Source organism: Moschus berezovskii, chromosome 4 (assembly GCF_049115385.1).
Source record: "Moschus berezovskii isolate FMDL1 chromosome 4, NW_MosBer_1.0, whole genome shotgun sequence".
Lineage (NCBI taxonomy): Eukaryota > Metazoa > Chordata > Mammalia > Artiodactyla > Moschidae > Moschus > Moschus berezovskii.
The window spans coordinates 29,696,241-29,714,418 of record NC_142463.1 but is presented as its reverse complement, the minus strand read 5'-3'; the positions used below and the strand labels follow the sequence as shown (position 1 = coordinate 29,714,418).

At 45.1% G+C, this 18,178-nt stretch overlaps 1 protein-coding gene and 1 non-coding gene across 2 annotated transcripts in view; one reads left to right on the top strand and one right to left on the bottom strand.

Moving 5' to 3' along the window:
• Positions 1 to 230: 230 nt before the first annotated feature.
• DHCR24 (24-dehydrocholesterol reductase) overlaps positions 231 to 18,178 on the top strand; it is a 35,532-nt gene continuing 17,584 nt past the window's right edge. The window contains exons 1-5 of the mRNA XM_055402776.2: positions 231 to 1,257; positions 5,327 to 5,482; positions 15,379 to 15,484; positions 16,135 to 16,253; positions 17,425 to 17,688. Of these exons, the coding sequence (XP_055258751.2) occupies positions 1,027 to 1,257; positions 5,327 to 5,482; positions 15,379 to 15,484; positions 16,135 to 16,253; positions 17,425 to 17,688 (876 nt within the window). The 5' untranslated portion in view covers positions 231 to 1,026. The remainder of the gene's footprint in view (positions 1,258 to 5,326; positions 5,483 to 15,378; positions 15,485 to 16,134; positions 16,254 to 17,424; positions 17,689 to 18,178) is intronic.
• On the bottom strand, positions 14,745 to 14,891 carry LOC129541888 (small nucleolar RNA SNORA8). Its single transcript, XR_008682941.1, has one exon. It is a non-coding gene; the product is annotated as a small nucleolar RNA SNORA8 (small nucleolar RNA).

Genomic DNA, 18,178 nt, shown 5'->3' with positions numbered 1-18,178 from the left:
TACTGGATTTAAGCTTTTGCTGGTCAGTCGCGCTCCTCTGGATTAGCTCCTCCAAGAGGGCAGGGCCATCTGCTATGCTCACCACCCTGCCCCAGCGTCTGCAACACTGCCTGGCAGAGAGGGCGCTAGAAGTTTACAGAGCGGTTCCTTCCTTCAGTCCTTTCCCCAAGTCTTCCCCTTCCGCTCAGTCCAACCGCAGAGGGGGAAGGGCGCCAGCCCTAGCCTGCGCTACGAAAGTCCTCCGGAGTTCAGAGGCAGGCCTCACCCTTCTAGGATGCTCCCTCATCTATAAAATGGGTTCACAACTACCCGCCGCACCGGACTGTTGCGTAACTCAAAAGAATTAGAGAAAGCGCCTGGAAAAATGAAAAGGTGCACTTCTTGGCCTTGAGGGTAGACTGACTTGACCTGTGGACTTCAAGGCCAGGTTTCCACCCTCCCTGGCCCAGATGGGCATCCTCGGCCGAAGTGCAGGGTGATCGATCCCAGAGCGTGGGACGCCCAGCTCCACCTTCTCCAGGTGGAAGGTAACCCTACTCGTGACTGCTTAACTCGCCTCTCGAGGAGGCGCCGCCTAAGGAGGAGGGGTGGAGGTTGCAACCGCTCCCCTCGGTGTTGGGGCTACTCCTCAGTTTCCAGGGCCTGGACCTCCGGATCCCGCAGCCCGCGCCCCCCAGACCCCCGCAGAGCAGAGCGCATCAGACCCTCAAGCACGCTGGTCCCCGACCACCCCCTCCCAGCCCGTCAGAGAGGAGAAGAGGGTGGAGCGGACAGGCTCCCGCAGCCAATAAAATCAGCGGGTTCCTGGTCCGATCCCCGGCGCGGCTCGCCATTGGTCGCCACCCAGGTCTCGGCCCACCGAACCTTTGCGACCCGAGCCAATCGCTAGACGGCGAGGGGTCCTTAGGCTCGCGGGGAGCCAGCGGCGGGCGGCTGCGAGTGCAAGCAGGCGAGGAGCCGGTGGCGGTGGCAAGCGGCGCGAGCCCGCAAACCGCCTCCCCCGTGCGGCGCGCCACCGGCTCCACCATGGAGCCCGCTGTGTCGCTGGCCGTGTGCGCGCTGCTCTTCCTGCTCTGGGTTCGCGTGAAGGGGCTGGAGTTCGTTCTCATCCACCAGCGCTGGGTGTTTGTGTGCCTCTTCCTCCTACCTCTCTCGCTCATCTTCGACATCTACTACTACGTGCGCGCCTGGGTGGTGTTCAAGCTCAGCAGCGCGCCGCGGCTGCACGGACAGCGCGTGCGGGACATCCAGAAGCAGGTGAGCGGCGCCGGGTGGGGCGGGAGCCGGGAGCCAAGCGGTGCGCGGCGCGGAGCAAGGGCTTCCCTGAGGGGGTGGCATTTGAGCGAGACTTGAACTCAACAGAAATGTGATGGGGGCGGGGATGCTTCCTGAGAGGGAACGGAGTAAGCAAAGGCGTTGAACAGAACATTGCTCCGACATTTATGGAGTGCCTACTCTGTGCAGAGTGCGTGCGGGTTGTCTGGAGAGATGTGAAGAATCGTACTCAGGTAGCTCTCACCAGGCCCAGATGATTGCAGAGGAGGAGCCTGGCTTCAAGAAGTGCACCTGGCGCTGGTGACTGGGAAGTAGCGGGAATGATCCGGGGAACGTGTGAGCATATGAGGGGAGGGGAGGGGAGGAAGGTCAGAAAGTCAGTTTGAAGCTAGTTGCGGGCGGGGGCCTCAGTTTGGAGTTTACTCTGTAGAAAGGAGCTTTTCACGTGCTTAGATTAGAGGACTAAAGAAGGGAGCCTCGCAGACCCTGCGCCAGGCGCTAACTCTTAAGAAGGCAGTGTCCTTCCCTATGTCAGCGCTCACAGAACCCGTAAGCCTGCTGCAGCTCACAGCCGAGCTTCCTCCTCCTGTGCCATCGCCAGAATGGACATCAGGCCTGGGCAGTTTCTTGGCGCCCTCTGCCCCTCCGTATGATCCTTTCTTACTGGCCTCGGGTTGCACAGAGCTTCTGTTTCCTGCTGCCACCCTCACCACAGGTGTTGCAGCCTCCATGTTCTGTTTGCTGCTGGCTGAGTGCTGCCGGTAAGAGCGTGAAGACAAATGCGGAGAGCCACCGCTGGGAGGGATAGACCTTGGACCCGGTGGGAGCAGGCAGCATCTGGAAGCCCTTTACTCAGGCTGCCATGGATTGTGCTAGTCACAGTCACAGCTCCAGAGCCCTTCCTACTTTCGGTCTCAAAGGCACCCTGTTTCCTAGTTCTTCCTATGTGCTCAGATTCTCAGTTTCCCTGCTTATCTCCCCTATCAGAGTGTGAGCTCCTTGAAGGCAGACTGCTGACTGCTCTGTGTCCCATGAGTCCTGGCCCAAAGCAGCGCAGTGAGCACTTATGAACCTAAGCTAAACCAAAGGGCTTCCCCAGTGGCTCAGTGGTCGCGAATCTTCCTGCCATGCAGAATCCCTGGGTCAGGAAGGTGCCCTGGAGAAGGAAATGGCAACCCGCTCCAGTATTTTTTTCCTGGGGAATCCCATGGACAGAGGAGCCTGGCAGGCTACAGTCAGTCCATGGAGCCACAGAGCTGGACACGACTGAGCGACTAAACAGCAACACTGGGGACCGGAAGACAAGGGGCCTTGCCAGACCAACCCACTGTCGTGGCCCTACCCTGTGCCACACTCTGTGCCATGATGTTCATTATTTTTCATCCTCACCTCAATACTGAGAGGTCTTTGTGGGGGTTTTTTTGCATTTATTATTTTTTTGGTGGTACTTTTTCCTTGACTATAAGTTTTTGTTTCTTCAGTTTCTTCTGGGGTATTCTTTTCTTTCGTGCAACATCCTCTTCTGGTTTAAGAACGATCTGCTTTTTATCAGTAAGGATCATCTCAGTATGGCAGAGAGAGTTCATGTACAGGTCGATCCGACCATTGTAATGGCAGAACGGCACACATTGCTTCTGTAGAGTGACATCCTTCAGATACGTGGAGCTTTTCGGATATGTATACTCTTAATGGCCTGGGCAGTTTCACGGGTGTTCTTAAAGTGAACACGAAGGTTCAGACCTCTTGATTTACATAATTTTGTGGGGTTTTCTGGGTCAAGTAAATAGTAAACCATTTTCAGAGGTCACCTCTGGCCACTTACCAGAAAAGGACCACCCTGGGAGATCTTACACCTGTTCTACAGGTGGAAAATATATTGAGACTCAAACTATGAGTCATGTGCCTAAGATGATATAGCTAATAAGTGGGTCTGAAACCCAGATCAGCTCGATCTCTGAACCTAAACTCTGACATTGTTTCTTTCCCAACCCTTTCCATTCTACCCTGGAGGTCTGGTTCTGTTGCCTCACTCCTGGAAAGTGGTGACAGCTATCTGACTGGTTGCCCGTTTCCTGGGCCCTGCCCACCTCTCTCTGGCGTGCCCTGCCATAAGGGCATGGTGCCACGGGATTGCCTTCCTGCCCAAAATCTTGGTTGGCTCCCATCAGGATCTATCCCAACCAGTGTTTCAGGCTTGATGAACTCCACATTCACCTCATGTTCCCATCCCATCCTCCACCCCCCAGTTCCCATTCCTGGCTGCATGCCGCTCTCCCAATGCATCCTGCCCACCTCCAGGCTTGTATTAAGTCGTGGGACTGCAGAGTTGGGCAGGGGCAAAGTCTGCTCAGTCACACCCTACTCATAGGAATCCCTTCCTCAGTTACACCCCTCTGTGCAAAACCTCTGCTTTACATGGGACCCTGGCCTCTCTGATCGCAGAACAGTTCTTCCCCATGTTGAACTTCCCTATGTTGCCTGCTGAGTTTCAATGCAGCCTATTCTAGGACTCTCGATTGCAAGTGACTGAAACTCAGCTCCAGCTGGCTTGAGCAAAAGGAGACTTTATTAACCCAGGTCTTGAAAAGTCCAGAAGTAGGACTTGGCAGGCAGTCCAGTGGTTAAGACTCTGCCCTTACTCTGAGTTTCCAATGCAGGGGGCACGAGTTCGACCCCTGGTCTCGGAACTAAGGTTCCCACCTGCCACGGGGTCTGGCCAAAAAAAGAGAGAAAAGTCTAGGAATAAAAGTGGCTCCAACCTCACTAGATCCAGCATCAGTCTCTGTCTTTCCAGCCAGCTGTCGTTCTTGGCTCAGCTTTGTTCTGAGTTGACTTCATTCTCAGGGAGGCTGTCTCCCTGCAGGGGCCCCAGCAGTGTCTGGCTTATATCCAGCCAGCCTAGCAACTCCAGTAAAGTGAGAGGGCCTCTTCTGGAATCGGTCTTAATTGGCTTAACTTGGATCATAGGCCCGTCCCTGAACTGGTCACTGTGGCCAGGGGGATGGAGTCAGACGTCAGTCATGTGCCCATCTCTGGGGGCAGGGGACAATCTGCATCACCCAGACCGAAAAAAGATGGGACTGTTAGAAACAGATGAAGGGGACGTGGGTGGTCTCAGGTCACAGCAGCAGATGTCCACCTCCCCGCCATTTTCCATCAGCAAGAAGGGTTTGCTTCCTCCCAGGTTCCTCCTGAGCCATTTGTTTTGTGTGTTTTGTGCTCAGGTCACTTATAGCAGAGCTTTAGCAAAAGTTCTTCCTTCCATGTCTGATGGTGAATCTGTCCTCCTTTGCTGGTTCCCTCCGGCTCAGAGTGATAACATGAGTTAACATGCACAGATGCTTAGAACAGAGCTTGGCACATAATCAGCTTCAGTAAGTGTTAGCTGTTACTCTGTTGCCTATTAATATAAGCCCGTTTATCCTTCCAGGCCTGAAGTTGGGTAGTCCTAATGGTGAATCTGGGCTTTGCCCTTCAGCAGTTGTATAATGTTGGGCAAGTTATTTTGCCTCTCATTTTCTTCATCTGCAAAAGGAGGTGGATCATCCCAAACACCTGGGTTGTTGTGAGAATTAATTGAGACAAGACACAACAGATGCCTGGTGCAGCAGGGGCAGCTAGTAGATACTGGGTTGACCAAAAAATTTGTTTGGGTTTATGTGAAAGCCTGAATGAATTTTTCAGCCAACCCAATAGTTATCATTTGTATGGTTGTTATTATTTCCAATTTAACACCTGTTCTGAACTTTGCAGGTAGAATAAATATTTTCAAAGCACTTTGATCCTGCTTTCCAGTTTTCTTCGTTTTGTTTTCTGGTATGGCAACACTTTGACTTTTCTGTCGGCCTCATTAGCCAAGGAGAGTCCAGAGGGTAAGGCCAGTGGGTCTTTCATCATCCCACTCCTCCAGGTGTCTGGAAGGATTCAGACCTTGGTAAATGATTGCTGACAAGCGAAGGCACTGTTCCTCACCCCCTTCTCCTGAAAGCAGGGCTGTAAGCTGCCAGAGGATCCCTGGGGGGGTCAGCTCAGCCTCTGCCCTTGTCTGCAGGTGCGGGAATGGAAGGAGCAGGGCAGCAAGACCTTCATGTGCACAGGGCGGCCTGGCTGGCTCACCATTTCACTGCGGGTTGGGAAATACAAGAAGACACACAAAAACATCATGATCAACCTGATGGACATTCTGGAGGTGGACACCAAGAAACAGGTGAGAGAGGTGGCGTGGTTCTCTGGCTCTAGGAGTGGGTGGGGCACTGCACCTGGGGCAAAGATTCACAGGGAGATAAGTTTAGCCAAAGGCATCCCAGAGTGAACAGGACCAAGGCCCTTGGTCATCACAGAAGGCTCTGCCCACCATTGTCATCCTGCAGAGCCTCACAGCTTTGGAAGAGATTAGTCGTAGCCCCATCTCACAGGTGGGCAGACTGAGAGCTCAGGGCAATTCTTTGATTATCTGCCACTCCACAGGAAGACAGGGATGGGGAAATCATGGGCAAAAGTGAACCTGTTTACCTCTTCCCAGTATGGAAGTGTGCTGGTGAAAATGGGACTGTGGAGGTAGCTCAGAGGGCAGGCCTCCTTCCAAGCTTCCTGGGGAGCCACTTGTTAATAGCCTTAGATGTGTGCATCCTCTTTGGTCTATCTGGTATTTCTGCTACTTGAAACCGGGCTCTCAGAAAAGGGAAATAAACTTAAAGACAATTGAGAAAGAGAGGGGTATTATATCACAACTTTATTTTTAATTAAAGACAATATGGTATCCAATAGTAGGGAGTTGTTATATATGGTATATCCACATGATGGCATTTTGTTGTGACGCCGTGTCCAAGTTACTTAATTTCCCTGTGCCTTTTCCTCCCCCTTAACAGCTTTATTGACATATATTTGACATACAATAAGCTGTGCATAGAGTTTTTATACATAGAACATGTATCAGGTACCCTCTCTTTTTTTGTACAGCTTCTTTCACTCAGCGTATTATTCTGAGATTCATCCATGTATCAGAAGTACATTGTTTTATTGCTGTGTGGTATTCCAATCACAGTTTGTTTATCCTTTCGCTTATTGATGGGCATTTGGGTTGTTTCCAGTTTGGGTCTATTACAAGTAGAAGGGTGAGGAACATTTGGATATAGTCCGAGTTGTTGTGTGGACATTTGCCCTTTTTTGAGGTAAATACCTGGCAGTGGAGTTGCTGGGTCATATGGTAGCTGTATGGTTAACTTTCTAAGAAACTGCCAAATTATTTTCTAAAGTAGTTGTAACATTTAAACCTCCACAAGCATTCTAGTTGCTTCATATCATTGTAAACTTGGTATAGTTAATTTTAGCCATTCAGTTGTTGTAGGTATGTCAGTGTGATCTTTAACTGTTAATGACTAATGAATGATGTTGGGCATCTCTTCATGTGCTGTTTATATGCCTGTGGTGAAGTACTTGTTCAAGTCTTTTGCTAAAAATTTTTAATTGGGTTGTTTGTTTTCTTACTATGTATTCTAGAAACAAGACCTTCATCAGATATACAGTTTGCATATATTTTCCCCCAGTGTTTGGCTTGTCTTTTGAAAACCAGAAGTTGTTTTAATTTTGATGAAGTTCAGTTTAGTAACTTCTTTTATAGATTGTGCTTTTAATGTTTTATTTAAAAAATCTTGCCCTACTCCATGTCTCAAAGGTTTTCTCTTCTGTTTTCTTCTAGAAGTATTATATTTTTAGGGTTTACACTTAGAACTATGATTCATTTTGAGTTCTCATTTGATATGAGATATGGGTCCAGAATTTTTTTTTGCACATGGATTTCCAATTGTTCCAGCCTCTTTTGTTGAAAAAACAGTCCTTTCTCCTCTGAATTGCGTTTGCACCGTTGCTGAAATCAGTTGTCCATATTTTCAGGTCTTTTTCTGGACTCTGCTGTTCTGTTGATCTATTTGCCTGTCTGTATGCCAAGAACACATTGTCTTGAATACTATAGCTTTATATTAATAAGTCCAAAATAATGAGTTGGGAATTATTCCTTCCTTTTCACTTTTTTGGAGTTTGTATAGAATTGGTTTTGTTTATTTAAAAGTCAGTGGAATTAACCAGCAAAGCCATCTGAACCTGGAATTCTCTTTGCAAGCAAGTTTTTAACTACAAATTAAGTTTTTTAAAAATGGATATAGGGCTCTTCAATTTATTTTTTTCTTCTTGGTGAGCTTTGGCAGTTTGTGTCTCTGAAGATATTTGTCCATTTCATTGAGTTGCATAGTTGATTGAGGTAAAGTTATTCATACTATCCCCTTACTGCCTGTGGACATGTATAGAATCTGTGGTGATGTCATGTCTTTCATTTCTGACGCTGACCATTTGTGTCTGTTCCCTTTTCTTCCTTAGCAATCTGACTAGAAGTTGGACTGATCTTCTCAAAGAACCAGCTTTTGGTTTCATTGATTTTTCTCTCTCTCTTTTCTTTGGTTTTCTATTTCATTGACTTCTCTTTTGATCTTTGTTAATTTCTTATGCTGACTTCGGGTTTAATTTTACTCTTCTTTGCCTAGTTTTTTAAGGTAACAGCTGAGGTCATTGACTTAGACATTTATTATTATGGATGTTTCGGTTCAGTTCAGTCGTTCAGTCGTGTCCAACTCTTTGCGACCCCATGAATCACAGCACGCCAGGCCTCCCTGTCCATCACCAACTCCCGGAGTTCACTCAAACTCATGTCCATCGAGTCGGTGATGCCATCCAGCCATCTCATTCTCTGTCGTCCCCTTCTCCTCCTGCCCCCAATCCCTCCCAGCATCAGAATCTTTTCCAGTGAGTCAACTCGTTGCATGAGGTGGCCAAAGTATTGCAGTTTCAGCTTTAGCATTAGTCCTTCCAATGAACACCCAGGACTGATCTCCTTTAGAATGGACTGGTTGGATCTCCTTGCAGTCCAAGAGGCTCTCAAGAGTCTTCTCCAACACCACAGTTCAAAAGCATCAATTCTTCAGCGATCAGCTTTCTTCACAGTCCAACTCTCACATCCATACATGACCACTGGAAAAACCATAGCCTTGACTAGACGGATCTTGGTTGACAAAGTAATGTCTCTGTTTTTTAATATGCTATCTAGGTTGGTCATAACTTTCCTTCCAAGGAATAAGCGTCTTTTAATTTCATGGCTGTAATCAGCATCCACAGTGATTTTGGAGACCAAAAAAATAGTCTGGGATGATTAGTGCTATAAATTTCCCCCTAAGACACTGTTCTAGAGCTGTCCCCAAATCTGATATCTTACCTTTTCATTTTCATTCAATTCAAATTACTTTCTAGTTTTGTTTTTGATATCTGCTTTGACCCAGAGGTTTTTTAGAAGCATGTTTAGTCTCCAAATATTTAGGAATTTTCCAGAGATCTTACTGATTTCTAATTTAATACAGTTGCCAGAAAACATACTTTATATGATTAAAATGCTTTTTGGCTTACTGAGACTTACTGTATGGTCTAGGTTACAGTCTACTTGATAAATGTTCCTTGTGCCTTTTTTTTGTTTTTGAACCTTTTTTTTTTTGTTTTTGAGTGTATATTCTGCTGTTGTGGGATGATGTGTACTGCAAGTGTCAATTAGGTCAAGTTGGTTGATAGTGTTGTTCAAGTTTTCTATATCCTTATGAATTTTCTCTCTACGTATTCTATCAGTTATTGAAAGGGGGGTGTTGAAATCTCTGTCTGTGATTATAGATTTGTTTTTATCTCTTGCACTTACAGTTCTGCTTATATAATTTGAAACTCTGTTATTAGGTATACAAATGCTTGGGATTTTTATTTCCTCTTGATTAATTGATCCCTTTATCATTGTGAAATTACCTTTTTAAAAAAATTTCTTTTATTGAAGTATAGTTGTTTACAATGTTGTGTTAGTTTCTGCTGTACAGCAAAGTGATCCAACTATATGTATATATTCTTTTTCATATTCTTTTTCTTTGTGATTTATTACAGGATACTGAATATAGTTCCCTGTGCTATACAGTAGGACCTTGCTGTTTATCCATTCTAAATATAATAGTTTGCATCTGCTAATTCCAAACTCTCAGTCCATCCATCTGCCCTGCCACTTGGCTTGGCAACCACAAGTCTGTCCTCTCTGTGAGGGTTTTTGTTTCATAGATAAATATATATGTGTCATTTTTAAATTTAAAGTGTAATTGATTTCCAATGTGTTAATTTCTGCTGTACAACAAAGTGATTCAGTTGTGTGTGTCTCTGTGAAAGTGAAGTCACTCAGTCGTGTCCGATTCTTTGCGACCCCATGGACTGTAGCCTACCAGGCTGCTCCGTCCACAGGATTTTCCAGGCAAGAGTAACTGGAGTGGGTTGCCATTTCCTTCTCCAGGGGATCTTCCTGACCCAGGGATTGAACCCAGGTCTCCCACATTATAGGCAGACGATTTACCATCTGAGCCACCAGGGAAGTCAAGCTGTGTGTCTCTATATAAATATATATATATATTCTTTTTCATATTCCTTTCCATTATGGTTTATCACAGGATATTGAATATAGTTCCCTGTGCTGTACCATAGGACCTTATTTATCTGTTCTGTGTATAATAGTTTGCATATGCTAATCCCAAGCTCCCAATCCTTCCCTCCCCTGTCGCAACCACAAGTCTGTTGTCTGTGGGTCTGTTTTCTGGTTCATAAATATGTTTATTTGTGTCATAATTTAGATTCCACATATAAGTGATATCATATGGTATTTTTCTGACTCCTTTCACTTAATATGATAATCTCTGTGTCCATCTATATTGCTGCAAATGGCATTATTTCATTCTTTTGTATGGCTGAGCAGTATTCCATTGTATTCCACATCTTCTTTATCATTTCACCTGTCAATGGACATTTAAAGTATTTCTGTGTTTTGACTATTGTAAATAGTGCTGCTGTAAACATATGGGTGTATATGTCTGTGAAATAGCGTGTTTTATTCCTAGGTCATATTCTTTGTTCAGAAATCTACTCTGTCTAAGTGGCAGCATGGTGTATCTTTTTCCATCATTTTCCTTTTAATCTATTTGTATCTTTACATTTGAAGTGTTTCTTGTAGACAGCACATAAGTCTTGCTTTTTATCTAACATGACAGTTTCTACCTTTTAATTCAGATTTAAGACTACTTACATTTAATGTTGTTATTGATAAGAGTGATGAAAGTGAAAGAGGAGAGTGAAAAAGTTGTCTTGAAGCTCAACATTCAGATAACTAAGATCATGGCATCTGGTCCCATCACTTCATGGGAAATAGATGGGGAAACAGTGGAAACAGCGTCAGACTTTATTTTGGGGGGCTCCAAAATCACTGTGGATGCTGATTGCAGCCATGAAATGAAAAGACACTTACTCCTTGGAAGGAAAGTTATGACCAACCTAGATAGCATGTTAAAAAGCAGAGACATTACTTTGCCAACCAAGGTCCGTCTAGTCAAGGCTATGGTTTTTCCAGTGGTCATGTATGGATGTGAGAGTTGGACTGTGAAGAAAGCTGATTGCTGAAGAATTGATGCTTTTGAACTGTGGTGCTGGAGAAGACTCTTGAGAATCCCTTGGACTGCAAGGAGATCCAACCAGTCCATTCTAAAGGAGATCAGTCCTGGGTGTTCATTGGAAGGACTGATGCTGAAGCTGAAACTGCAATACTTTGGCCACCTCATGCGATGAGTTGACTCACTGGAAAAGACTCTGATGCTGGGAGGGATTGGGGGCAGGAGGAGAAGGGGACAACAGAGAATGAGATGGCTGGATGGCATCACCGACTCGATGAGTTTGAGTGAACTCCGGGAGTTGGTGATGGACAGGGAGGCCTGGCGTGCTGTGATTCATGGGGTCGCAAAGAGTCGGACATGACTGGGCGACTGAACTGAACTGAACTGATTGATAAGAGTTTTAATTTGTTGCCTTGCTCTTTGTATTCTGTTTGTTTATTTTTTGTTCCCTTTTTCTCTTTTTTTCTGTCTGTTTTTTTGGATTAGTGAATAGTTTTTATGATTGTTTTAGCTCTTGTTGACTTAATAGCTGTAACTCTTTGTTTTGTTATTTTAGGATTTATGGTATGTACTTTCCTTGTCACTGTCTACTTCAAATGATGGTATCCCACTTGATGTGTAGTGTAAGAATCTTAATATGCTTCCATTTCTCTCCTCCCACCTTTGTGCTATTATTGTCATCCTTTTATATATGTTATAAACCCCACACTACATTATTATTGTTACTAGTAGTTATCTTTTAAAGAAATTTAAATAAGAAAAATCTTATATATTTACCCATATAGTTACCATTTCTTCATTTTGAAGATTTATATTTCCATCTTTTTCATTTTCCATTGGCCTGAAGAACCTCCCTTGACACTTCTTTTTTTAAAAAAAAGCTTTAACTGATTAATTAATTTTTGGCCCCACTGAGCCTTCAGTGCTTTGTATGGGACTTTTCTAGCTGCGGCGAGCAGGAACTACTCTCCACTGCAATGTGTGGTTTTCTCATTGTGGCGGCTTCTCTTGCTGTGCCGCATGGGCTCTAGAGCACGGGCTTCAGTAGCTGTGGCTCATGGACTCAATTGCCGTGCAGCAGGTAGAATCTTCCCAGACAAGGGATCGAACCCATGTCTCCCGCATTGGCAGGCAGATTCCTCACCACTGGACCACTAGGGAACTTGCAACTTAATCGTTTTTAAGTGTGTCTTTCAGTGGTATGAAATCCATGCAATTGTCATTCAGTCGCCACCACCATCCATTGCCATAACTCTTTTCCTCTTGTAAAACTGAAATTCTATACCCATGAAACAATAACTCCCTAATCTTCTCTCTTGCTCGACCCTGGTAACCACTTTCTACTATCTGTCTCTATAATTTTGACCACTCCAAGTACCTCATGTAAGTAGATCATACAGTATTTGTCTTTTTATGACTAGCTTATTTTCCTTAGCAAAATGTCTTCAAGATTTATTCATGTTATAGCATATTGCAGAATTTTCTTCCTTCTATGAGGTTGGATAATATTCCATTGTATATCTGTATGACATTTTGCTTATGCATTCATTCATCCGTGGACACTTGTGTTGCTTCTATGTTTTAGCTATTGTGAATAATGCTATGCACATGATTGTAGAAATATCATTTCAAGACCCTGCTTTCAATATTTTGGGTATATACCCAGAAGTGGAATTGCTGACTCACTTGGCAGTTCTATTTTTAACTTTTTAAGGAATGGCTGTACTGTTTTCCTAGTGATTGCACCATTTAACATCCCTACTAAGAGCGCACAAGGGTTTTAATTTTTCTAAATCCTTACTAGCACTTGTAATTTTCTGTTTTTGTTTTGTGTTTAATATATAACCATCCTAATGGCTATGAGGTTGCCTTCATTTCTGAAAGATATTTTCAGTAGGTATGGAATTCCTTCAGTATTTTGAAGATGCTCCAGCATCTTCCTACTTGCATTATTTCTAATAAGAAATCTCTCATGCTTTGTATATAACATACCTTTTTCCTTTGGCTGCTTTTAAGATTTTCTCTTTGTAACTAGTTTTAAGCAGTTATTATGATGTGTTATGGTATAGTTTTCTTCATAATTCTTGTACTTAGGAGCCATATAATTTTTCATCATATTTGAAAATTCAAGGGTCATTATTTCTTCAAGTAGTTTTTCTTTCTCTTCTTCTCTCCTTTGAGGACTGCTATTACACATAAGTTGGGCCAGTTGAAGTTGTTTCATATTTCAGCCCACTGATACGCTGTTCATAAACGTTTCCCCCCCCCCCGCACTGTATATTTCATTTTGGACAGTTTCTATTGCTGTGTATTTAAATTCACTGCTCTTCTTCTGCAGTGTCTAATTTGCCATCAATCCTAACCAGTGCATTTTTCATCTCCAACATTGTGGTTTTCATTTCTAGAAGTTTGATTTGGATCTTTTTTACTGCCTTTTAAATGTCTCTACTTAACTTTTTGAACATAAGGATTATAGTAATAATTATTTTAATGCCCTTATTTGCTGATTCTAATATCTATCAATTTGGGGTGTGTTTTATCAAGACATGATTGATTATTCCCCTCAGGATCGGTCAAATTTTCCTGCCTCTCTGCATGCCTAGTGAACTTTGATTGGATTCTAGACATTATGGATTTTACCTTGTTGGGTTCTGGATATTTCTGTACCCCTGTAAATCTTCCTGAGCTTTGTTCTGAGACATAGCCAAGTTACTGGGAAGGAGTTTGATCTAGTTGGGTATTGAGTTTTCAGGTGGGGTTGAAGTAGCATGTAATCTAGGGGCAATTATTCCCTGCTGCTGAGGCAAGACCCTTAGAAGTACTCTACCCATTGCCCTAAGAGTCATAAAGTTTTCCAGTCTGGATAGTGGGAATGAATAGTATTTCCTGCCCTGTGTGAGTCCCTGGCTCTGTTACCTTCCAGGCTCTTCCCCTGACCTCAGCCTTGGGTAATTTCCTCCTGTGACCCATCAGCTCTCAGCTGAATACTCAGTGGGCACTTTGGCAGTACTTCACTTTTCTCTCTGCAGCTATCTCCTCCCCAGTACCCTGTCCTGCAGACTCTACTCACCTTTGTCTTATCGGGCCCTCAACTCAGAGTCCACAGGACTCCCCTTCCTAAACTGCCTAACTCCAGGTGGCTAGCTGGGGCAGCCACAGAACTCACCCTGTTTATTTTCCGTCTCTTAGAGATCATTAACCTCATTACCTGATGTTCACTATGTTGAAAATTCCTGTTTCATTTATTTTGTTCTTTTTGTTCCAGGCAGTAGGGTTAAACTAGTTCTTTTTGCTCCATCTTGACAGGAAGCAGAAGACCACTTGATGACACATTCATGTGTCTGTTTTGTTTTGTTTTTTAATGTAAAAGTTTGTTTTTATGGTGACACAGGCAGAATTATTTAAGTCAACAAATTTTTAAGGAATTTCACATGGTCTGATTTTTTCTACTGCCAATCACCTTGGTTCCTCCAATGTCTGAGTCATAATCTTCAAGATAACCCTTTCAAAAATAATTTTTGCTCAACCCACAGTTTTCGTGTCAGTCAGTCCACAGTTCTTTTAGTTGGGCTTCTTTGATCTCTTGTCGAATATGGACACACTTCAGAATTCCCCTACTGCAATCTTTGTGATCCAGTTTCCTCAAGCAGCTTGACTTCCCTGGTGGTTCAGATGGTAAAGCGTCTGCCTATAATGCAGGAGACCTGGGTTTGATCCCTGAGTCAGGAAGATTCCCTGGAGAAGGAAACAGCAACCCACTCCAGTACTCTTGCCTGGAAAATCCCATGGACGGAGGAGCCTGATAGGCTGCAGTCCATGGGGTCACAAAGAGTTGGACATGACTGAGTGACTTCACTCTCACTTTTCACTTTCCTCAAGCAGCTTACTTTAAGACCATGTTTAGGGTCAGAAGAGATGGATCTGCCTCGAAGGTTATATCAAACTGAATAGTGTAAAAAATTATAGGAATACTGTATCAGTAGAAATACCAGGTCTAACATGAACAGAGCCAAGTAAACCAGTGATGCCAGATACTGAATTAATATTGTACTGTCCTTTGAACAAAAATCACGTTTTCCAGGAGCATTTAATGACAAGGAATGATGTCACAGTACAGAATTAATTTTTTTAGAAAAAGACAAAGTCTATGTTAGAAGTGTGTTTGTGTGTGTGTTGTATTAAAACAAAAAATAGCAATATAGATATGCATGGAAAAATATTGAAAGGAGATACAGTCAGTATTAAAATTGATACTAGTTTGAAAGAACTAGGATTAATGATTTTTATCTTCTTTGTATATGCCGTTTCTCCCAAATAAATGAGGATTTCTTCTTCTGGAAGAAAAATAAACTATTAAGTATAAAGATTAAATTATAAATAAATAGAAAAGTATAAAAATTAAACCCTAGCAAACCCAGTGCCAGAGGCCCCATTCAATGAAGTTAGAGGTTGTGGAATGCTCCAGAAAGAGGCTGTAGAGGTCATACAGGAATCCCCTTGTTGATTGTTTGGGAAGGTCTGGGACAAAACTTTCTTCAGGCAGAATCCCTCATTCAGCCTGACAGCTTCCTTGTGACCCAGGGTCTCTCTTCTGTGTCAATAGATTGTCCGAGTGGAGCCCTTGGTGACCATGGGTCAGGTGACCGCCCTGCTGACCTCTATTGGCTGGACTCTGCCTGTGTTGCCCGAGCTGGATGACCTCACAGTGGGTAAGCCCTCAGACAGTCCTAGCATCAGAGCCGAGGGACCTCGGCCCACCTTTCATCCCATCTATGATGGAAGTCACCCTGTCTCAGCTTGCCCAGCTCCAAAGTCAGGGTGCACACTGCCTGCCAGTATGTGTCTGAACCCCTCATGTGATCAGACAGCACGTTTCAACCTGTGGTTCAAACCTGCTTCCCTGTAACGTGCACCCACTGCTCCAGTTCTTCCCTGTGGAACACATAGAGCAAGTCTAGTTTCTCCTTCCATAGGATTCCAGGTCCCAGAGCCTTTTCTTCTCCAAGGAAACCCCTTCAGGTCCTTTAGCTGTTTGCAAGGGTTTCCCCCACCCAACCAACCCCCCTTTCATCAAGGTTCCTGTTGAAATGAATGTGCCTTAAGTTGGGTCTGGCCAGAGGCGGTGGTGTGTCTCCCAGACCATCCCCTACCTCTAAGCAAGCCCTCACGCTCACATCTCAGCCCTTCTTCCTCTCTCCTGCTCTCCACATCCGCAGAGATGGGACATCTCTTCTAAGATCTGCCAGCCCTGTTGTGCCTCCCTCATGCTGTGAGCATCCCAGGCGCCAGCAAGGTGTCTTTTCCTAGCTCTCCCCCAACCCCTCCCAGCTCTGCCTGGCTAACACACGTGTCTCTGCAGGAGGACTGATCATGGGCACGGGCATCGAGTCTTCATCCCATAAGTATGGCTTGTTCCAGCACATCTGTACCGCCTATGAGCTGGTCTTGGCTGATGGCAGCTTTGTGCGATGCACACCGGTGAGTTCAGAGGTGGGGGACATCCCCACCAGCCTGCCCTGGGCATTAAGGACTCCTGGGAGGTGGCTCCCCTGGGGGGGCTTCGTTTAAAGTACACCTGTTCAGTCTATGTCTGTATTCATGATAATAACAGATTTCTATAGCCCCTGAGGTGTGCTCAGATACTGTTATAAATGCTTCATGTATATCAAAGCATTTAGTTGTTAAGCCATCTTATGAGGTGGGTACTGTTATTAGCCATGCTTAGCTCTGGTGGCTCAGTGGTAAAGAATCCTTGTGCCAACGCAGGAGACACAGGTTCTGTTCCTGGGTCGGGAAGATCCCCTGGAGAAGGAAATGACAACCTACTCCAGTATTCTTGCCTGGGAAATCCCATGAACAGAAGAGCCTGGTGCGCTATAGTCCATGGGGGTTGCAAAAGAGTCAGACACAACTTAGTGACTAAACACCACCAACAACTTTTATTAGCCACATTCTATAGATAGAAAACCAAAGCACAGAGAGGTTAATGAACTTTCCCCAAATCACATATCTAGTAAATCCCACACAGCTGGGATTCAAACCCGCTTATTGGACTCCCATGTCAATGCCCTTAGCCATCCATGTCACCATACTGTCTTGAAGTCAGGCCCAAGCATCAGCACTCTATGCTGAGGTGAGGTGTAGCAAAAACTGAGAGGGGCTGGGCTGCTTTGGAGAAAAGAGGCAATTCCACTGCCCAAAGTAGGATGCAAACAGTTAAGGAGCAGGACAGGATCGAAACTTTAAATCAGCTCAGATCTCTCTGAGCATATGTGGGGGCCCCTGGGATGGGAGGAACAGTGTGATCCCTTAGAAGCAGATGTTTCTGAGAGTCACTCTGTTGACCTCACAGAGACCAGGGCAGGACTCCAGGCTTGAGAGCTCTGGTCTGAAAAAGGTAGACCTCTTTGTGGATTCACGGCAGTTCAGTGCATTTCCCTAACCCTTGCCTCGGCCCCGCCTTCTAACCTGTTTACCAGTGGAGAGAGGAGGCAGACATTCTTGAATTACTTCCCTGTCCTTGAGACAGGTAGTGCCAAGACAGGGATTTAGCCCAGGCCCTGAGTTCTCTGCACCCCACTGCTGACGACACGCTGTAGTACAGGGTCCAGGGGTCAGATGTTCAGCATGTGTCCACTCCACTTCACAGATGGAAAACTCAGACCTGTTCTACGCTGTGCCCTGGTCCTGTGGGACTCTGGGCTTCCTGGTGGCTGCTGAGATCCGCATCATCCCTGCCAAGAAGTACATCAAGCTGCGGTTTGAGCCGGTGCACGGCCTGGAGGCCATCTGTGACAAGTTCACCTGCGAGTCCCAGCGGCCAGAGAACCACTTCGTGGAAGGGCTGCTCTACTCTCTGGAGGAGGCCGTCATTATGACGGGGGTCATGACGGACGAGGCAGAGCCCAGCAAGGTAGGACAGAAGGAGGACAGCCCGGGCAGGCTGGGAGCAGAGTTGGATCCCCACCCTGACCCTGGCAGCCACCCTTTTCAAGGCTGCGACCTGGGTCAGCCCACCTGGGGTTCAGGCAGCAGCATCAGTAGTTGGCCATCTTAGGCAGCGACCAAAGCATCCATTTCCTCTGTCCCTACCACCTACCAGGGACAGGCATAATCTTTGATCCTCCCAGTAACCCTGTTTTATAGATGAGGCAACTAAGGTTCCAAGAGGCCATGTTAACTTCCACAAGATGACAAAGTAATTGATCTTATGCTTCAGAATCCAGATTGACACTGCATAATTTTTATTTTTTTTTAAGTTATATTATTTTATTTTTGGCCACACCGCACAACATGCAGGATCTTTGTTCCCTGACCAGGGATTGAACCCACACCCCCGGAAGTAGAAGGGCAGAGTCTTAACTACTGGACCACCAGGGAAGTCCCTGCTGTGTATTTTTTAA